This window comes from Melozone crissalis, unplaced genomic scaffold, assembly GCF_028551555.1.
Source record: "Melozone crissalis strain CALT ecotype California unplaced genomic scaffold, PUWL_Pcris_2 ptg000008l_1, whole genome shotgun sequence".
NCBI classification, from domain to species: domain Eukaryota; kingdom Metazoa; phylum Chordata; class Aves; order Passeriformes; family Passerellidae; genus Melozone; species Melozone crissalis.
The window spans coordinates 16,234,064-16,256,648 of record NW_026535786.1 but is presented as its reverse complement, the minus strand read 5'-3'; the positions used below and the strand labels follow the sequence as shown (position 1 = coordinate 16,256,648).

Genomic DNA, 22,585 nt, shown 5'->3' with positions numbered 1-22,585 from the left:
AAAAGCAGCAGCAGGCAGGCAGAAATCCTTTTTTTATATGAATAAAATTTTATTGAATTTTATACAATTAGAAAGAACAAAGAAAGAGGAGCAAACAGTCTTATGGAGGGTAGGAACCAGAAGAGCTTCTTTCCCAGTAGAGGAGGGTGCCTGCTGAGGGCAGTGTTCCTGTAAATATCACACAGGGGTTGTTACAAAAGCAGAGAGAATGTGTCTGGGCTTTTCTTTGATTGTTTTGGGTTTTTTCCTTCCCCCATTAGGGTTTCTAAAGCCACTCTTCTTCCCCCATCAATCCTACCACCCAGCAGCAAAGAGAGCAGACAGGCAGGAAACTGGACTGCACCAGTGAAATGTGTGCACACACAGAGTAACCACCTGGGGGTTTTGCACACATTCTGGATGCAGTGCTGTAGAGGGGGAAAGAAGGGATTTTGGATTTTTTATCTCCTTTTTCTTTCATTTTTCCTTTTTTTTTTTTTTATTTTAAGAAAAGAAGGCACAAAATCTCAGCCAAGCTTCAAACCTAGTGCTGCTTGGGAGCTCCCAGTCTCCCAAAAAGCCACTGTGTCCACGTGGGAACCCAGCCCTCACCTCTCCCTCCTCATCCTCAGAGTCTGTGCTTGCATTTGTACTGCTCAGGTAGAAGGCCCTGCCCAAGGTTTGTGCACTGCTAGGGAAAGTAAAGCCGTGCTGGGACAAGGAAAGTGGGGATGAGGAAGAGTCTGTTGGCTTAAACAGACCCTTTTCCAATGTGAGAACTATGGAAGTCACCTGTGACTCCCCACATTGCTTTTCCAAGAGCAGACCTGGGAGGGCTCTGGTGCTTTTTGAGGTGATTGCTGCCTTTGCCTGTGCAAGGCTTGGTGTTATGCAGGAGGACCAAAACACCTATCCAGGTGTGGCCTCTTTGAACCAGTGCTCTCTAGGAGAGGAAATCCCAGCCCTCAGTCCAGCCCTCCAAATGGCATCAGATTCCTTCAGAGGTTTCAACTCTTGGCTTTGATTAAGGCTATTTAGTTGCAATAGAAAAAATAGAGGTGCCAGCCAAAACCACCTGCCAGGCTGCAAGGAGATGGCAGGGCCACTGGCAGATGCCACCAGTACCCAGTCCCAGGACGTTGAGGGAAGTGGGAGAGGCAGAGAGATAGTGTGTGTGGGCTTTCATTAAGCCTCTGCATTCTAGAGCAGGAAGGAAATCCTGCTAACATGTCTGTGCACGTGGGAGAGCAGGAATGAAAACTCTGATGCCTCTCTGTGAAGGCTCCAAGCCCTGCCATGCTGCCCAGCCCTGCATAGCCTGATGAATAAAATCCACCATGCAAACATCAAAGTTGTGGGGTTTGAAGTCACTTGCCCCAAATCAGAACAGCCCAGGGGCAACAGATGCCTCCTGAACCTGCCTGGTGCTCCATCGCACCACCCTGCTCCTCTCTGCCTCCTGAATAACCCCAGCAACACCCCAAAAAAAGGAAAAAAAGAGATCCAAGCCCCAGAGCAGCAGCAGCAGCTTCAGCAGCAGCAGCAGTGGTGCAGCCTTGCCCTGCACCGAGTGTCTCAGGGAAAGATGCTCAGACGGCTGCATCCTCCACAGCTATAAACAGGGCTCTGGTGGCACTCCAACCTAGTGCAGGAGAAACACCCAGTCTGAGGATCTGCTTGTGTCTGTGTGTGTGCCTGTGTGTGTCTGTGTGTGCTGAGGTGGGGGGAAGAACCACAAAAAATAAAGACAAATGCTTCCTAGCCCACACCCTCACCCAACCATCCCCTTGCCTGGGCTGGTGGCTGTGCCTTCATCTCCCCTGCAGCCTGTCCCATGCCTCCTCACACCCAGCCCCAGTGCACAGTACTCCCTAATCCAACAGTGGAGCCCGGGCCATGGGAAGTTGGGGCTGCACAGCCTTCCCTGCCCCAACACAGGTCATCATCCTCTTGGAAACAAAACAGCAACAACAATGGAAAAAAATAATATATATATATATATCTCCCCAACCTCCCTGAAAGACCCAAATGGATGGAATCAGTCCCCAACAAAACCAACAGGAAATAAAAGCAAATGTTCCCCCCAGGGTCAGGCCCGAGTGCATGTCCCGGCTGGGGCCCAGCAGCCCGGGAGCACATCCCGACCTCCCTGCTCCTCTGGCCTTGGCACATCTGTGGCGTCCATTGGCACGAGGAGCTCCAGCAGCTGGGGGGAGAGCGGCTGGGCCAGGGCTGTCCCACCAGCTGGCAGCAGCCTCGAGAGGGGAGGGCAGGTGGAGAGGGAAGTGTGTGACCCCCCCACCGCCTCACTGACTTTCAGGAAGGAGTAGGGTCTCTTTGCCCCACCGGGGATGAGAGGCCCCTTGCTCAGCTCTCAGCCACCCACACGGTCCTACACCAGGGAGCCAGCCCGGCTCTGGGCGGGCACCATGACGGGCACAGCCCCGATGCGCTCCAGCGTGGCCTGGCTGACTGCATAGGAGCGGGTGTGCGGCAGCCGTGGCTTCCTGCCCACCGAGCCGTTGCTCCGGATCACCTCCTGAGGCGACGGCGCCGTGCTGGCCGTCACCACCAGTGTCTTAGGGGGAGCCGGGGACGGGTGGCCACCGTTGGCATAGACGGGGCGGGCACTCGTGCTCCCTGAGCGGGAGAAGGGGGGCTGGTGAGCATCGTTGCTGTTGCTGAAGCGGGTGAAGGAGTCTGTGGCATGGTTGGCTTTAGGGTCGTTCCAGTAGCGGCTGTTGTAGGTGTTGGAGGAGGTGAGGGTGTCGTTCTCTGATGAGGACGCATCAGCATGGAACGTCTTTGTGGCAGAGGAGCATTTGGGTGGCAGTTCATCCTCTCTGGGAAGAAGAAGATGTGAGGGCATAAGGAGGACACTGGCCCACTTGTCCAACATCCCCACCCCTAACTACCATGCTGGGGTCATCGATCCAAGCACCATGTGAATCAGCATTGCTCCTTGGCCTGTTCGCTTGTCCTTCTCTGCAGGTCCTACCTATGTGTAGGTCCTGTGTGCTCCCGGTGCCAAATTTGCCACTGAGGCAAATGACCCATGCTCAAAGAAAGTCAGGCAGTGCCAGACAGTGATAGCTGTGACTGTAACCTCTGTGACTGGAGAATATCACAGCTGTATCTCCAAAGTTTTTTAGCTATCACTGCTGGCAGTGATAGCAGTATCTGGCATTATGGGTCAGAATTCCCACCACATCACTCTCCTACAGAGCTAACAACATGAAGTCCCGTCCCTCTTGCTGGCAGAAGGATTAAAGACATTAGAGGCAATACTGAAAAGAAAATGTGTTGTTACAATTTTTCATTTTCTCCCTCCATTTTCTGGATATATATGGGCATCTGACCTGGGGGAACACACTCAGGATTAACAAAAATGAGGTTTCCAATTTCACTCCTGTCAGCTACAGCTTTTTCTTGGAGGTTCCCCATCACCAGCTTTCCCTGACCCTTACCTTATCTCATTGGGAATTTCCTCCTCTTCTTCTTCTTTGTGTTTATTTTTCCAGTAGAACAGTGCTACAGCCACCAAAACAATGCAAACAACGAGCACAACGGCACCTGTGGCCACCGCTCCTGCAATCAGGCCGATACTCCGTGGATGAGCTGTGGAGATGATTGAACAGAGCATGAAGAAGAAATCAGGGATGGGCTGTGGCCATCTGTAAGCACATGAAACTGCGTGGCTTGGGAGGGGAGAGAGGCAATGTTCCCATTCCAGGGCATGATTGTCTTCTGATGGAGAGGCATGTGGTGGCTCACAGCAAACATGGTTACACACCTTACTGTCACAAGACAGAAACAGGTGGCCAAGCCTCCCCTGGCAAAATACTTACGTGCAATGACTTGCAGGTCCAGAAGGCAAGTGCTGGTTCCAATGGCATTTGAAGCCACACATTGGTAAAGACCTGAGGACACAGTGCTGATATTTCGGAGAGTGACAGTGCCCTGGACTTGGTCTAGTCAGAGAGAAAAGAAGGATTTAAATCCCTCCCCCGCTTGAGGAAAACCATGAAAAGGCAAAGCCAGTAAATAGAGAATTTTGGTGTGAGACTATTAAGAGAGAAATAAATTGGGAAATAACCTTTAGATGGAAGCATTGTGCGTGCACATACACACACAGAGACAAGATTAGGCCTTAAGGAGCTTACACTACATGTTTCCTTCTCTTCTTATAGAGGAATTTCTGCAGATGAAAGCTTGGGACTCTCAGCATTGTGTAAGAATGGGGAAGAAAGAGATGCAAAATTACCTATACCCAGATCTACTTGTTGAATTCAGTCTTGCTCTGCAGAACCCCTACTCTCCCATCTCTGGGCTCCCCATCTCCTGCTCTGCCAATATTCCTCATCCCTGAATTATATGAAACTGAAAGGTGGCGTATTCTTAAAATACAGCAAGATAAAGGGCAAAAGTACAGCTGTCAGTATTTGATCAGGACACCTAGGCTAAGAAAACCTAAGAGTGGGACTTGAGGCTGGGACACACCAGTTTGATCAGAGCCCTGCTTCTCTATACATCTTAAAAGCATCTCTGGCAGTAATGTATTGGAGAACTGTGGCATCAGTTCCTCATGGAGGACTGTGAGAAGCTGGCTGTATTTCCCCAGGATGATTCTGCCTCTCTTTTTCCCGCTTCCATTCTATGAGTCTTTCATTTGATTTAAAATGCAGGTGGGTTGGCAGCTGAAATTTCCAGCCACATGCCAACATCTAGAAATCACTCTCTCTCTCTTCCATTTGACCCAATCCTTGTTTTTCAATCGGGAACATGTTTCTGGACTAGAGAAACCCACAAAAATTGAAGTGGCCTCTGGAGGGTACCCCGTCCATCGTGGGCTTTAGGAATCTTCATTCCAATAAAGGGAGCATGCAAATGATGGCAGACGCTCAGTGAGCCATGCCACCTCTGGTAGCTCAGACAAGGGACAGCCCAGGCTGCCACCTGGGAAATAAGAGGATAATCAACAGAATGAGCACCTTGTGTGGCAGTTGGGGGCAACTTGGGAACATTGTCCAGTTTCTCCCAGAGGTATGTTGGCCGGGGGATGCCTTCTTCTGAGCTGCAGGTCAGTGTGATATCGCTGCCCACGTCCAGGGACCCCTGGATTCTGCAAAGCGGGGCAGAAGGAGGAACTGCGAGAGAAGAGGGGAAGGTGATAGCAAATCAGGAAATGTGACCAAACAGCAGAATGCAGGCTCACTCTGGACATGTGCTGCTGGGGAAAGCAAGGACAGTGGCATGAGCTGTCAAGAGGACAAGAAGGAGGCAGCAGACAAGAACTCATTATGGTTTGGGGGGAGACAATTCACACAAAGATTCCTGACCCACCAGCCCATCGGGGTTACAGACTACTGCTGACTTTCACATGACCCAGTTCTCTTAGACCTCTCCCTTGAAAAAAAGGTGAATATTTCTGTCTTTGAGATAGCAAGGATGGTGAAAGTTAACAGAACTATAGACAAATTTACTGTGATTTGGTTTTGCTTTCATATCCCTATAATGTCATGCACTTCGGAGTATTTAGCATCAATGGGCGCATCCAGAACTAACAGCTTTCATGGAAAGGAAGCAAAGATATAAAGTCATTCTCTCTTCCTGTTGCTATGCACCAAACCCCTTACGCTCCATTCAGCCCTCTGGGATGCCCTCATATTTTATTCCTGCTACTTTGCAACTCCATATCACAATACCACCCAAAAACTTTCTCTCCACCACATTTAAAAACTTCATTACACACTGCCTGCATATGAAGCCTATGTGCCCTACAAACTCCCACAGTATCCATAAGGCAGCCCATTCCTCACCACAGGATGTCTGTGGGCTCAAAGGCACACAGTACTGTGTTGCTCATGATGCACTGTCATGCACAGAGGTCCCCTTGTCCCTGCCCCTCCCCCCTTCGCCCCATAATCCCAATAAACACACCCAAGACAGTAAGTCCAATGACTCCAATATTCCTGACGCCTCGGTCGGGAAGATTGTTGACCAAACACTGGTAGGTGCCAGTATCCGACAGCTGAGTGTTGTTGATGAAGATGGAGGCACTGGTGGTTGGCATTGTCACAGCAAACCCCACTCGCCCATAGAACTGGGGTGCACCACCAAAGATCTGACCCCCTTGGTAGAGAATAACCTGCAAAAGAAAGGAAGGCTCAAACAACACTCTGCAGGAGCTGAGCAAGGAGGAAGAACAGCAAGCAAAACATGGGCTTCCAAAGCCAAAAGGACCAGTTAGTAAAATGTCTCTGAATAAGCAAACCTCAATATACATCCTAGCAATTGTGTTTTTTCCAAAACAGGAACACACTCTGTAGCCCATTTTACATCAATAAAATGTTCATAAAGGTAACAGACCAGAAAGATACCCAAATCTTCTTGTGTAGCTGGATTGGCAATATCAGCATCCTTCATATGATAGTCATTACCTGCCTGGACAGGATCAATGTACAGAAGCAGAGGCTCTCAGCAGGTCAGTGAATACTTTGAAGAAAAGCATCTGTGGACAGTATCATTTTGAGTCTCCATCAGTAAGATCCTGCCATGATTTGACACTGTTTACTGAAGAACTTTGGGATGAACTGCATGACAGGCAGTGCAACCTTTGAACCTGCACAGCCTCCGCCAGTCAGACTGTGCTCAGACCAAGTCCCTGAGGAGCAAGTATTCTTCAGTGCAAGTTCTCACACTGAATACAAAATGTGATCAGGGCAGTGTGACCCAAGATGTATTTCAGAGAAAAGGCATTCTTCTGTTGTCAGAGTATGTGGGCAAAAAACAGACCAGCATATCTCAGGTTATGATTCCTGTGCCCACCATTATATACTCTCATTTGCTAGTATTTATAAGAATGGACTTGCAAAAGCTACAGGCAGTGAAAAAATAAGAAGGGAAGTAAAAGAGACAATGAGTCTATGAGAAGTTATGTGTTAGAGGACATTTTACATAGATTTCACAAGTTAAAGCTGCAGCTACTCCCAGGCCCTCCAAATTCCATATCCAGTGCACCAAAACCTGGATTACATTTCCTGTGCTATTTTGAGCACACAAACTACCAGAGGCCCAGGGCAGCAACACAGTATCACATACACTTGCTCCAGCTGCACATCCAGGCAAGGACACAATGTGCATCTGTTAACAAAACATTGAAGAAAACAGATTCATGTGATACCCAGAGAACACATTCAGCAGTTAAAGGACAATGAAGTTCTGGGACCACTGTGGACTCAGCATTGTAGAGGGCCTACATCCAGAACATGGTGGGGAGCAGGAAAGCCCCAAGGAAGAAAAGACCTACCTGTTGGGGCTGGTTGGCGTTGGAAAGAGGAATGACCATCCAGATGACATTAAGGTTAGTGAGAGCAGCGTTAGTGGTGAAGGTGCAGGGCAACACTGCTGTCTGGCCTCGGGCAACCTGGATACTCCCTGAACTCACTGACACCTCCAGGGCACACACCAGACCTGGAAAGAGAGGGACACACAATTCAAGTATTTCAGGAGAAGGACACACAGTTCAAAGCACTGCAGATGGTCCCATACACTTGCAGGTCACAACTCAGTATCCCATTCCTACACAACTGTACCCTACTATATATGTCTAAAAGGAATTATATTCCTTCCTCACAGATCATTCTGCTCTCATGCAGACATTTTTTACAGACAAATGTAGATATGTGGTCCTTTTAATTGTGGGCACTCTAGTTTCAGAGCCTCTGAGAACAGCAGTGATTTTTTTTTGGCAACAGGTAAAGGGTTTAAGAACAACAAGTTGTCTCTAAGAGAAAAAGATATGTTTTCAAACCCATGACTCTTAGTGATACCCAACACCAGGGAATGAGAAAAAGAAACTGCAATATTAACCAAGAAACACAGTTCTCCTCCAACTTTATGCCTCATAAAGTACAGCAAGACCAGAAGATTTTTAACAATATTTTTAATTTAAAGGGTTAAAAGATGAAATATTTTTCAGTCCAGTTATTTCTATTTAGGTGATGAAAAATTACTATTGCTACTGGAGGATCTCATCAAATCTCATTTATTTTCCACCATTCACTTCTTTGCATTCCACTGCACAAAGATGAAAGCCTGATAAGCCCCAGCTTCCCAGGACAGCAGCTCTAAGCTGCCATTTTAAGACTCAAGTCACACAGGGAAATACATCTGTTCCTACCACCAAAATCTTGTCAAATGAAACTAACCAAGGGGTCTCCACCATCACTTTAAGTAGCACTAAAATGCTTTAAACCATTTTTCTCCACAAAATCAAAATATTAACTACAAAAAGCTATGCCTCTCTATGACAGCTCACCATTTTCTTGTTCAAAGCATGTGGGAGGGTGATGAAGAAGAAGGCAAGGAGTTTTCAAGCTCCAAGGCAACAGCAGAATACTGCTAACATCCAGGTGCTGTCTTCAGACCACCCTATTCTCTTGCTGAATCCAGGAAGGGCTGCCTGCAAAGTTTCTATTTTTTGCCAAGAGACAGTGGTTTGCTGAAGGTGAAATGCTTCATAAGAAGAGTTTTCTATCTGAACTACCAAGACATCAAACAGGCTGATATCTAAGGAAAAGGTGAGTGTCCCCACATGCTTGTCTGCTGAAATCCTTCCCAGACTGCCTAATGTAGAAATGCAGCACCAGAGCCTGGAAGTGCTGAGCTTCAGATGCTGGGAACCCAAAGATTCTAGCACCTGAACAGCCTTCCATGTGTTCTGGTGTTTGAAGTGACTGCTCCAGAGTTGCACTACTCCGGGATTTGGCAAATAGTCAGCTGCCTCTTTCAAACTTCCATTCCTCCATCCACATCTCCTACCTTTAAAGCCCCACGTAGTTGAGGGAGGCTCAGAAATGCTTCAGAACACAGTCAGACAAAATTTCACTCTAACCTCTTCAAGTGAAGTTCACAAGTTTCTTACTTTGTGGGGAGAAAGCACCCCGAATCTGACTTTCCTCATTGTCTTGGGACATACTTAAAAATATGGAATGTTTTGGAAACCCCTAGGGAAACAGTTACTCTCCAGTGCTAACATCTCAGAGATTTAGGTGGCGGATAAGAAACAGCTGGTGGAACCTTAATCCATCAATCTCCTATGCAAGTCTGTCAGTAGCAAGCAGAAGTAAATAACTGGAAGAGCCAGGAATAAGCATCACCTTTATCACAAGGCATCTGCCTTCCAGCTGTGTCTGTGGGCAACAGGCTGGGAATGGATTTGGACTCCTCCTTTTCTTATGGCTGGCAAGGCAGTGGCAGTAGCCCAAAGCCCGGAAGTGATCCATGTCAACTTTGGAGATCTCTCTTGCTGAATGTGACTCCAGCAAGGAATTGTCTTTTCTGCAGGCTGAAATTTGAAGGCTGTCTTGCCATGACAACTCATCCAGTCTAGCATCATGAATGTGCTAACCAGTGTGCAGGGAGTCACAATGATTTGAACATCTATGGGATTGACCTCCCTCTCCGACATGGTGCAGGAAGTTCTTCTGTTATGTTGAGTGTAGATTTAATGAGATCCTCTCCATGAGAAGAAAAGAAACTACTCATGCAATTTGGAACAGCACTGTGTGTTTTTCAGTCTCATTCCTTATCCCTTCCACTTTCCCTTCCATTAAAAACCCAAACATTCAAATCCTTGTCATTCAGAAAAAGTAATACTTAAGTGTGAGTGTTCCAATTTACTGGAAAAGTCAGACTTTGCAGTTTGCTTTGCAGGATTAGTTACATCAATCACTCAGTCATCAAGATGATGAGGTTTTCTAATCACCCTCTTCCTACTCCTAATATTTATTATTAGTTGATTGTAAACATCCTGCAGAATAATAAAAACACTAAAATAGAACATGCATAATTTATTCACTGTAAAAATACTTTTTGCTACATTTGAGAACTTCGCAATGTACTCATGAGCAATTTTAAAGATGAAAGAAAACACATATTCACTTTTCCCTGTCAATACCCCACTCTTATGCTGCAACACCCTACAGCCCACATTATCTCCTTTTCCTTTCAAGGCACCACAGCATCCCTTTTAATTTGAATGCCACAGAGCAGGGAAGCACTAAGGAGTAGCTGAGGTCTCCGTTCATTTCTCTTGTCAAGAGGAGCTGCTTTGAACCTGGCCTGCAAGATGAGCAAACCCCCCACACGCACACACACTGTCCTACCTCTGCCTTGTTAAACCACCAGGCAAGCCAGCTCCTCAGGCTTGCCTTTACCTCAGGCAGCCCAGGGCACGCAAACTGCTCCTTGGCCCTTTTTTGGCTCTTTTGGTATACAAGGCAGGTGGCACTTAGGATTCATTTTGTTAAGCTGAATGGCACCTGCAGGGCTACAGCTGGGGAAACACACACACAGCCACTTCTGACAAGGAAGATTGAACAAGGCATGAGGAAAGGCAGGCAAACTCCTCCTCCAGCAGCATGAACAGGGAGGTAGGGTGGTGTGTTAGCACAGCACTGGGCAGGCAGTACTGTAACATGACTCCTTTCTCAGTGAGACAGCTGAAAGAGCAAAGACCAAACCCTCTTCAGAAGCTGCACCATCTCAAGACTATCAGAAAATGTAACATTTACATATGCACTTGTCCATCTATGCAAGTATCTTTGTGACTGCATTCTTCCACACATTTAACAGTCATGGCCCAAAACACAGATGGATGCACACAAAGTCACACACACTTAAAAACCTGTCTGCTCAGGGTGACATCAACCAGGAAAACTCAACCAAATGATTCGTGTTTAAACATTTCAAAATTGGGCATTGCAAAAATGTGGGTTTGTATTAATGCAAGAGGAGGGAGGCAGAGGAGAGAGGGGAAAAGAGATTTCAAATTTAGCATATCTATTGGGATAAGGATTTTACAATGTAGCCTAAGGAATGAGGACTTCAATTCCCTTGAGTAGATATAAATGCAAATATAGATATATGCACACACATACAGCCTACTAAGTCAAATTACACATAAGAGGTCAGAAAAATCAAGCAAAGGATGTTGTAAGAAGTCTCCTTCTGCAAAGTTACACAATCCAGGTATTTTCTAAGCATTCAGAAGTTGAATGACTTCAGAGAGACAAAGAATCGATCACCACCAAATCATCTCTCGGAATTGGATTACAATGGCCATTGCACCCTCTCTTGTGACTGCAGTCTCCTCCTTACTTCGTAATTAAGCAGCCCTGTAAGCAGCATGCCCAGAGGATGAGCAGGGTACACCACTGTCAGCAGAAAGAGGAATGGGCCCTTCCTGTACGTAGGACACTTTGATCTTGGCTTGATTCAGCAAACAGCGTTCTCCTTTGATCCTGAGGCAGCAAGCTCCCATCACTAATTAGAAGGGATGCTCCATTTTTCTGTCCCCTATCAGCAAACCAGTCAGCAGAAGAATGTTTTGGCTGCAGAGGCTCTTTCAGAATTTCTTCACATTTTTAGGCTCAAGTAATTATTCTGGCAACAGAACTGATTCCATTTTTGATGGCTTGCTGCTGCTGCTGCTTTTCCAAGTAGCTGCTTTTCCAGCTCCCTCCCTGCTAAGCATGAAGGAGTCTATGTAGGTAATTTATACATCATGACAGAAGCACATAGGACACAGTTCCACAGCACACATTGCCCTCCCTGGTGGGTGTAAGGAGTCAGATGCTGCCACATTTTCTAGCTGCCCTAGAGGGGTTGCAAGTTTCACAGAGCCTTCAGAATATACCAGATACAGTAAAACTGAAAGACATGGGCAAATCTAAGCACTTTGACTCATTCTAAGTTGGTAAAAAACATTCCCAGTTCCCACTCACTGCCACACCTTTCCTCCAGAGATCACCAGCAGAATCAGCACTTGCTAGCACTTGCTAGCAGCAAACTCCTGATACCAAAGGTAGAGACTAGAGTACAGGTTCACTCTGCAGTGCTGGCAAGCCAGGGAAAGAAATGGCCAGGGGAGGAAGGAGGGAAGAAGGTGTGAAAGGGATGAAAGAAACCCTCAGCTGTGTGCATTCTGCATCTCCAGACCTCAAGGGAAAATGTGCAGGAATGTGTGTCACTGTGGGGAAAATGAGAATAAAGCTTCAAGCTGATTCAGCTTGCATCCGAAACCCAGGGAATGGCTGGAATGGCTCCTGCCTGTCCCAGTGCAATTAGCAATCCTGCTGCCACATGCTGGGGAAGATACCTTTGGCAGTATGACATTTTGGGTCCCTTGTTAGAGAGGCAAAGATGAGGTCACACAGAAGTTTGCAGAATAGGGTAGAAGCAGAGTGTTCCATCTGGCAACCGCAGGCAATGGAGGGAGAAACTGCAGAGCAGTCTTTTTCCTGAGATGAAAGGAAAAGACAAGTTGCTGTGCCTTTTGCCTGGCTCACATCTCTGAGTCTGGGACCAAAGCTACCCCCTGTGCTAAAGAAGAGAAATGTCTTCCACCCTGAATGAGCTGAGGTACACTGCCAAGCGTACACACTGAGCAGCAGCAAAACCTACAGCCCAGGAAGGAGTGACTCACAGCAGGAGGAGGCAGGAACAGAAGCAGGCAGTACACCTGCCGTAGGACCTGCCTCTGCAGCAAACACTCAAAAGCCCTTGAGAGTGCCTGGCTTGCAGTTGCAAACACAGAAAACATTGAAATTGTCCAGCATGATATGACAGCATCCAAACTGGCTGCTCAACAAGATGCTTGAATAATGGTCTTGCCCATCCTCACCAGGGACTGTGTATCCTGCTTCATTCTAGATGTAGTACACTTGCTAGTTCAGAGGCTATCTAACCAAACACAGTATTTACCCAACCTAGTGTCTGGAGGCAGCTTGCGGTAGACTCCACCCTGCTTGGGGAACCAACATCACCAAGCACTGCAATAGAGCATAGATCTGAGCTTATGCCTAGCTAGACTATTTCCAGTTCATTAAGGAAATTCTACCATGGAAAAACTTCCAGGCTCCAAAGTCATTCTGCAGGGCAGGTATCTGGGACAGATTCACACTGTCATAGTAGACTGCATCCTGGGTCCAAGGTGCCTAGCACAAATTTTCCTGGGAAGGATGCTTGGTAGAAACCTCCTTGGAACAATAATAGTGGGAGAAATAGAGTGAGGAAGGAAGGGCTCCAGCAAACAATAGTACCTCTGCCAGCTCACAGCAAGAGGACAAAGTTTGGTCTAGACATTCTTAGGGGGATTGCTTCTGTGCCCCAGTTTGAGGGCACATGTTATGCAAGTGTCTGACAGGTCTAGCAATGGGATAGTAACCTGTGGGAGACAATGGAACAGTGTATAAGGCAAAATAATTTCCAACATTTTCCTTCCTATCTTTGCTGGCTCTGCAGGACAGACTGGAGGAAATAGCAGGAAAACCATCCCATCTAGCATGGTTTAGAGCAAGGTCTCTGTAAAACAGGTATTAAAACTATACTGATGCTAACTTTTCCTCTGAGATGTTTGTAGTGTTAGCATTCCTGTTAAATGCAGATCAATAGGCACCTTTATCCCTGGAGAAACCATCAGACACAGCTGGTGGTATCAAGTCATTCCCTCAGCATGGAGCTTCCCAAGTGAAAAGATCAATTTTACACTAGTAAGAGTAATCTCAGGATTGCTGCCCAACCTGTAGGATATGCAGGCTAGCAGACACTAATCCAGGGAGAAAACACATTGTCAGGGTCTTGAAGTTGAGCCCTGCAGTGTTTCTTGCCAAGAACTGGACTAGCTGTTCAGTACCTCTGGAACTGTGCTGATCACACTGACCCTTCTTGCTTGCCATTTATAACCTGAACTAGACAGAAAACTAACAGGGGAAAATTCCTGCTGACCCACTCTACTCTGGCCTCAGGTGCTGACTGGTGAGCAGCAGTCACTACCACCCCTGCCATCTTCTCTTTTGGAAATAAGTCTTTCTCTGCAGGCTAGTTGGGAGGAAGATTTCAAGCAACTGACTGATTGGGATGACATAGAGCATATCTTCCTGTGCTGACCTCCCCTTCCTGTGCTGTCTATAGTCTGCAGCTATAGACAGGATGAAGAATGGACTCAGTGACCAAAACAAAACTGGCAGAAAAGCTTTCAGCTGCACATACTTCCAGAATGGTGTCAGTTCCCTTCCATGTCCTTGTCAGAGGAGCTGGATCAGCTGGTGCAGGGGTGGGAAAGGGGCTCTCATGACATACTGAGGAATTTGATTCTTTCCCTGTTTCTGACACAGACTCCCTGGATCCTGCTGAGCAAGCCGGACAGCTTCAGGTATCTTCAGAGGGCCCCCATTAGTGTGAGATCCTCATGTGCTCAGGTTTAGGCCTTAATTTTAGCCTTGATTTGCTGAACTGCTGAGTACTCAAACCTACTAGGGAAATCAAGAGGGGCCGTGCTCTCCAGGTAGCAGAGTTCACATGATGCTAAGCTCCCTAAGCACCTGAACTGTGCTTTTCCAATAGATCTTAATGCTTCTGTTTAATTAGTCACAGACTTGAAATGTAGAAGTTTTTGAACAGTGAGGAGAATATAGTGTTAGAGCAACTTCTTGGCATGTGCTAAGTGGGAACAAGAACTCAAATCTGGTTTAGAGACGCAGCCTCCATGGCGCCAATGACTCAAATGCTCCTTCCCAGTCCTGGATTCCTGCTGTGATCCCAGTACAGGCTTCTCTTATATGCTTCTATCAAGCCTTGCTAAAGCTGTCAGGAGAGCTGCCACCTTTGCAGCTCTAGCAAGCTGGGATAGATGCAAGGCTTGCATCTATCTCTGCTGCCTTGCATGCAATATGTGTGCAAGTTAGAGGCAGAAAAACAACTGCATTGTATTATAGCAAGATTATAAAAATACAAAGGAACACTGAGAGGAACAGAAATAGCGTCTACAATGACATTAGCTAGGATGAAACTAATCAATGGCTGTGCACAGGGCATGCGTTAATCCCCTTTCCATGGTGTAGTGTTGCACTATTAAGTACATTATGGGAAGTTTAACACTTCCCCCAGATGCATGCGGCACTGGCTGGAAACAGAAACTGCTGCCATCTGAGCTGGCAGTCCTTGAATTCACAGCATTTGCAGAGGACTCAAGGAGCAGCTGCACTTCAGAGGCTGGGGGTTTTTTGCTGTAGCAGATGAGCAAGGCCAGAGGGGACTCAGGGGGGAACAGGAACTCAAGAGCTCACTCATTTCTCCCCAAAACTGAGAGTGGAGGGGTGGGTAAGGCTAATTCAGCCCACTCTGTAGGACCATTTGGTGTCAATTTTGTCCATCCCTGGCTGTGTTTAGAATCAGAGTCATCAATGACTCATACCCTGGGACTCAGGTGGGCAAATCAGGAGCAGGCAATCTGTCTACAGAAGATAGCTGAAGGCCACACAAGGCAGGATACCCAAGGTACAAACAGAGTGGTGCATCCTTGCAACAGGATGCCAGTCATTTCCCTCTTCTCAGGTCCTTCAGAGATGCCTGAAACACTATTTTCCAAATAGCAGGCACAGACAAGGAGGAAAGCAAGAGTTTAACTGGGCACAGAAAGTTATTTCCCTATTCTTTGTCTTTCAGAAAACTAAGACTGGAAAATACAGTTCTTTCTCCTTCACCCCCCTACTCCTGTGATAGATCAGCTCTGGGGAATCCTGCTGCAGTAACTTAAGATGTTGTCATCCTCTGCTGTTTGCCTTGTTGCTCAACACAAGGTTATTGCCCCAAAGCCAGCAAAAGCTGAAAAGAAGCAGTTCCTCTACCTCACAGCTAGGCATTAAGTAGCATAACCTGCTGAGGAAGGTATGGGCACATTCTAAGTTCTTTTGCCGTGAGAGGGGGAAGCTGTACTGCAGACACACTGTCCTGTTCTGCTCACTGCTACAGCAGAGGCATCATCCTACAGTAATGGATGTCTAGGAATGGGAATATTTTAAATGGCCACAGCCAGTTACTTTAGCTGATGTGACTTGGGGATGAAAGCTTATCAAATGTTCCTATAAGTACATTTAAGGTAAGAAGCTCAGGTTGAGTTTGCAAAAAGCCTGCAGCAACAGCTCTGAGCTGCAGACTTACCCATTCATCTAGCTGGGATGCCAACATACACCTCCCACTTCCCTTCTCTTAATTATCTTACTGCTTGTCACAGCACACCAGAAATGAAATTCACCTTTTACACAAAGATTGGTATCTATGTTTCCAGAAAGAGGGAAAATGCACAGAGCTGACTGAGAGCAGTGAAGGTACACATTGGCTTAATTTTCATGAAGCAGGTTGCAAAACCTCACTGAAGCCAGCTCTTAACATTTGGGAAGCTCCACCATGGCCAGCCCTTGTCTCTGAAAGCATCTTCAAGCATCCCTGTGGGTATTCTGTAACCACACCTGAGCCCACGCATGAAAAGTACAGGTTGAGGCTGCATGGGATGAATTGAGAGCAGCAGGTAACATGCTTACCCCAGAGTGGGCATCTAATTAGAGCTCTTGCCAGGCTCTAAAAGCAGAAATAGGCTTGAGTTCCCACCCTGCCTGATCCCATTTCTTTGCTGGTATTCTCCCAGCACAGCCCAGTCAGCAGAGACGTGTCACGCTGCGGATCAGTGCCAAGAGCAGGCACCAGCACGTGACACTGCTGACACAGCAGCGTTGTCTCCTTGTGGAGAAGGTATCCACTGGTGCCTCTACAAGAGAAATGGGCTTGCTCCCAAGACTGGGGAACAGAGAGTCAGGGTTAGGAAGCTGAAATTAAAACAGGTCGGCAAAGCTTTACTAAGACACTCACTTCTATTTTCTGTTTGCCGAGACATAAAAAATACATTAACAGCCCAGCAGCTTTGTAAATGATTTATGGTCGAAAGAATAAATTTCTTCCTTCTCTCCTGGCTAAAAAAAAGAATACAAAAAAGATTGCAACAGTGATAAACTGCTTAATAAGGGAAAACAACTCAAGGTTTAAATATATGCAATGGTATATTGAGTGGGAAGGACAGAGCCCATAAGGAATAAGATTAAAGTCCAGTGAAGGGAGTTGGCACAGGGGAAGGCAGGATGAATGGGTGGGCAGGCTGGAATATACAACTCATGGGGTCGGGAAAGGCAGCAGCAGCAGACAACCATCCTTAGGTCAAACTCCAGTGCAAGCATCCCAACCTATGGTTCATCCAACTGCTTTTACCCAAAGCATCAAGAGCTATGTCCACCCTTCTCCAAAAGGAGGAAGAGCAGAGGGTGATGAACAAAAAAGGGACAGGGCTTGCCCTATTAAACACAGGCTGGGTGAAGATCCAGGATGCTGGATCTTGTCTCCCTCCCTGCAGACACCACTGACATCATCCTGGAGTCCTCAAGGAAGCTCCCTGCAAGGGTGGGGTTTAGCTGGGCCAGACCAAGTTCAGGCTGGAGGGAGGGGATGAGGACAGCTTCAGGAAGGAGAGCTTTAGGGAGAGGACTGTGGGGCTGTAGTAGTAGAATGAGAGATGGGATTGGGGCTCAGGAAGTTCAGGGGACTGTGGGCAGTGGGGTTTGAGGATTGGAAATAATTTCCAAGAAATGGCTTTGCTTCTCCAAGCCAAACGCAGGGGAGATCCTCCAAATGCCTCTTGGGGCCACCTCACCAGTCTTCCCCTGTTACTGAAATATTCCAGCATCATCATCACCCCATGGTTGCATGTGCTAGCCTGTGGGGGATTATGGTGGGGTCACCCCTTAACAAAGGGGTGCCCAAGACACAACAAAATAAAATTAAATATTTTAAAATATTTGAAAAATACAATTTTAAATATTTAAATATATTAAAATAAAAGCAACCACCAAGGAATCAACCTCCCAAGCCCTTTCTGAGAGGAAAAGTTTTCATTAATAGACTGATCCCATTTTCCTTGAGGTCAGGAGGGACTGTCACCAAGGTGAGTATCAAATTCTTCAAGGATCTGGTCCAAAAAACCGTAAGTTTTGGCTGAGTCCATGCCAACAAGTTGGCTATCTGCTTCCCACACCCATTTTGTGTCCTGTGTATGAAATGCTCTCAACTTGTGGAGTGCACAAGCTTTGCAAGTGGAAGGATACTTGATCAAAGTTTGTTGCTCACCACAACTTTGAGCTGCCTTAACAGTTTTCCTGCTCTGTGACCTGACTGAGTCCTGCTCAACCAAAGCTGCCACCTGCATGGCCAGCAGGAGCCCACCTGGAGCCAGGGCTGCTCAGCCAGACACTGATGCCTGGCTGCATTTGATATGTCCTAGAAATTCCACTAAAGGCAGGTAAGTCAGTGGAGATATATGTTTAAAATTAGGCACATGTTTGAGTATCTTGCCAAACTGGGCTTTAAAAAAAACCTCCTGTAGCTTGTTCATAGGTGAGAGAGCCTTTAAGGCTTAAGAATGTGGAAAATCACCATGAAACTTCCCTGTCTCAAAACAAGACTGATTAAAGCAAAGCAGTCAGATTGAAATTAGTTTACATGGGCATATTCAAAGACATTAGACCTCCATATCTTAAACTTAATTAATCCCAAGCTACTTTGGATTTAAAATTATTAAAATCATTAAAAACAAGCAAACAAAAAGGAAACAAAAAAAAAAAAAAAAGAAAAAAAGAGGCAGGCACTTTTTCATTTAAATTGAAAGAAAGGAAAACCCAAATTTGTCTTTTGCTCTGGCAAATGTCAGGTCAGTAATTGAATGTTTCAGATTATGAGTTGAGCTGTCTAAAAGAGGTTGTAAAAGGACAATTTTCCAGTGGGAAAAGAAGAGTTTTCATTAAAATCAAAATACATTGTAAGACTATCAACTTTGATGACAATTTCAGTGAGTGAAGACAAAATGAATTGCTTTGACTTCCTCATTTAATTATGGTATTATTGGCACACTTCAGTTCAATAAGGTAAGAACACTTTATTTCAATACATTTAAACTTTTGCCATATATTTAGATATTACATAAATTCCAACTTTGCATAATTTTATGCAGTACCAGTGCAGTGAATACACACATGCATACTTAATATGCTATGGCCCTTCAACATCATGTGAAAAGTCTCTTTTCCCAGTGGAAATTTACCCTGATTTTTGGTCCTTCCATTACACGACCTGATCTCTCACTATGAGAAAATGAAATGAAACAGAGAGGGTACATTAGGACTTCCCTGCAATAAATGTCCAGTTTGTTACCTGCTTTAGCTACAAACAACTCCATCACAACCTTCTCATGGGAACACCAAGAGTGCTGGAGCTATAGACGTTTCCATGTGAAGTTTGGTCCCCATGTGGTTTAAGGGGAGAGTGTCAGGCACAGAGACTTCCACACAAAAGCCACAGCAACACATCAATTTAAGCACTTTGCAGTCCTTTCCCAGAAGGAAAGTCACTCCATGCTCTTTGCCCTCTGGAAGTGCAATCTTTTCAATCTGTCTCCACCCAAACCCAAAACTCTGGTTTAAGTGTTGCTGACTATAAATCAGTTCCCAACACTCCAGTCATTTGGGCTGACCATTCCCATGATGTATGTTGGAAGCAGGACCAACAGATGAAATGTACACAGCCAGATTAATACAAATCTGCTGTCCATCTGCTACGTGTCCTTTTGGCATGTGCCAGCACAGGGTGCAAAGACAAACACATCCCAGAGCTGAGAGGCTCTCCCTGCTCATTGTGTACCCAGAGCTGAAGCATCTGCAGCTCTAAGCATCCAAACCAAGATCACTGAGCCTGATTTTTTCCCAGATGCTGTGCACTTTCCCCTCCAGCCAGTGCCAGCCCTCCAGCACTCTAGTTGTGTACACAGCATCACACTGAAAAACTCGAATGGCAGAAAGTTGCACTGGTAGCTCTAAAATATGCCAGGCAGAAATGCAGAGTCTCCATTTTGCAGTGAGGAAAACCAAGATGAAGCGAGGATATAACTCACCCAAACACCATGCAGCAGGTCAATGGCAAGACAGGAACAGGAATTTAGAACTTGATTCATGGCCCTTGCTCTGCCTATTAATCACTCTCTCCACCACTGTACTAAGTATTAGTATTGATTTCAAATTAACACACACACACACATCTTATCAAGGAGAAAAAAGAATAACCAAGAAGGTTCACTATGTTCAGCTCCATTGGAGGCCAACATGATTCTATAAGCAAACATTTTCTGCAAGCAGCCCTGGCCCAAAGCATTCCAGGCTGGGAGGAAAAAAGCAGGCACCCTCAAGGAACTATCAAATGCTCCAAAGCCTTTGAGCAGCTTTTCAAAAACCACAGAGTACAATCACAACATGCTTGCAATGCAGAAAGGAGACTTTGGGAATGCAGATGTTGCTGTTACTGTACCTGACAATGCAGCTCCCTCCTTACCACCTTATTTCTGATGCCAAGATCTGGAGATAACCCCAGATGACCAAGTCCCACAGTGCCATCTGATTTTATGCTTGCCCTCTCTTCTCCCCTTCCCATGATGTCCTGAATTACCTTTTACAACAGCTGCTAACTTTTGGAGACATAAAACTGCTATGAGCTTCTCTTGTTTTTTAAAGCAAAAGTCTCAGGAAAACATTTTGCAAATTTTCCCTCTGCAGCAGATGCAAGAAGTTGCTTATGCCCAAGCTGAACAGTACACAACTGCTCTGAACTAACATTTTTTTCTGCACAGCTGGCTCAGTTTTTCACACAGATGTTGTTTCTCCTGCCAAGTCTAAAAGTACACAGAGCAGCATTAATATGAGAGAGCCCAATTGGACAATGGTTTAACAACAAGTTGAAAATTCCCCAACCACAGCCTGTGTGTTGGGTTTTCCCTTTCCTTTGTTTTTGGCTGGTTTTTTTGTTTGCTGTTTGTTGGGAGTTTTTTGTTGGTTTGGGTTTTTTTAATCTATTTTTTATATTTTATGTACCCAGCAGGGGGGAAAAGGGACAAAAAAGGTAAAACAGAACAAAACCCTAAGAAGACACTGAAGAAAGTCTTAGCCTTTCAGGGGTGAATTCCCTTTCTGAAATTTGAAACACATGTTAATCTTTAATGTTAAACCATGGATTAAAAATTAATTCAAAAATCTCACAGTTTGGAACACTTACAAGTCCACTGCATTATTAAAATCTCAGATCAATGCTACTCTGCATAATGAAGTCTCCCCAAACTCTTTCTTTTCTCTTGAAACCAAGAGCAGGTACTCACTGCTCTCCCCAGGTATCCTTAAAACTCAGAGAAACCTACTTGTGGTTCCCAAGAGCTGGAAAAGGCTGAGCCCTCAATTTTACTTACTTTTTTGTGCTCCTTTTTGTTTGCCTGGAGGGGGAACCAAGGGACCAGGCAGCATGTGCAGAGGTGTTGCATTTTCCACTAGTATTTTTGGAGCCATGGCTCTCTTACCAGCTGCTGCCTTACAGCTCTGCAGGAAGCTGAGCAGGAGGTTTCCATCTCTAGAGTCTGTGCTACCACGTCATTTACCATAAGGGGTAAAACTTTCTCTTTAAGCATCACTGTTTTTAACAGCTGCCTCAGCACAGTTATGCTAGCAATTACCGGCACAAAACAACCTCTCTCCTACGCTCTTTTCTGCACTCTCAGGCTCGTTTCTGTCCAAATTCTCCACCTGAGACCATCCTCAGGAGGCTGCCTTCACCTGCAGCCAGCTGGGTCCAGGCCAGATGAACCACGGTGCCAGCTGAGGTGAGCACTGCCCGCACACCTCCTGGGTGAGGAAGCTGCACGGGCAGCCAGCACAGCTCTTGGAGGGGACTGTCCCCCTCAGGGAGGTGCTGATGCCTCTCTGACCCTCCAGATGCTGTCAGAGGAGAGGATATCTCATCTGCAGTCAGAGCTGCTACCTGCTGTGTGATAGGTACTGTGTGACAATGAATAGGCTGTGCTGCCCCACATGTGGACACCCCCAATATCACCAGGCTCTGGGTGAAAATGAAGCCATTTGTTCCTAGCTTTAAATCAGTGTTTGTATTCAGGGAGAAAAAGAAACAAATTTTCAAAAATGCACAGTAGGGTTTAAACACCTACAAATCGCACTTATCTCTCCCTTGTTTATCATAACTTTTCCTGCCATAGTTTTGCTAATGGAAATAATAATAATCACTGTAGTAGAATCATGCTTTGGCTTCTTTCCCAGATTCTCCTCTTGCTCACCAGGCAGTGAAGTCATTGTATCACCAAAAGTTCACAGACACCTGGTTTCACAGGAGTGCCACCATGAAAGGCTTTGACAGCTTCCCATGGAAGCTGAGAAAGCAGAAGAGTAAAGGAGGAGAGCCCTTGACTTGGGGCCAAGGGAGTGATAGGCAGGAGGACAAAAAAGTGGCAAAACTCCACTATATTTGCCAACAGTATAAAGTAAAGAAAACAATAATTATGAATGAACAGACAATTCAGCACACAAATAGTCCTGCTCAGGATGCTGATGTGTTCTCCCAGCAGGATCTGAGCTCCCCTGGGACCCAGAGGAGACAAGGATCAACAAGCCCAGGTGACAGGCCTTTGCTTGTGCAGAGCCAGACATGAGCTCTTACTTTCTGGCCTGGTAGGTCATCTTCCAAATCATCTCTCCTTCCATAAATTCAGTCTTCTACTTTTAAACTCATGTGCCCATCAAGTCAGATTACAATTAAAACTCTGCAAGTATGACAAAATATATTCATGAACATCTGTTTGAATAATAAGCCTGAATTTGCTTCGACAGTATTCATCCGA

General features: G+C 46.0%; 1 protein-coding gene across 3 annotated transcripts in view; it reads right to left on the bottom strand.

Annotated features, from left to right (window-relative positions):
• Positions 1-448: 448 nt before the first annotated feature.
• IGSF11 (immunoglobulin superfamily member 11) overlaps positions 449-22,585 on the bottom strand; it is a 103,911-nt gene continuing 81,774 nt past the window's right edge. For all 3 annotated transcript variants that reach the window (XM_054269992.1, XM_054269994.1, XM_054269993.1), the window contains exons 2-7: positions 7,289-7,452; positions 5,920-6,127; positions 4,971-5,126; positions 3,828-3,950; positions 3,447-3,597; positions 449-2,822 (exon numbers count right to left, since the gene is read on the bottom strand). In XM_054269992.1, the coding sequence (XP_054125967.1) occupies positions 2,372-2,822; positions 3,447-3,597; positions 3,828-3,950; positions 4,971-5,126; positions 5,920-6,127; positions 7,289-7,452 (1,253 nt within the window). In that variant the 3' untranslated portion in view covers positions 449-2,371. The remainder of the gene's footprint in view (positions 2,823-3,446; positions 3,598-3,827; positions 3,951-4,970; positions 5,127-5,919; positions 6,128-7,288; positions 7,453-22,585) is intronic.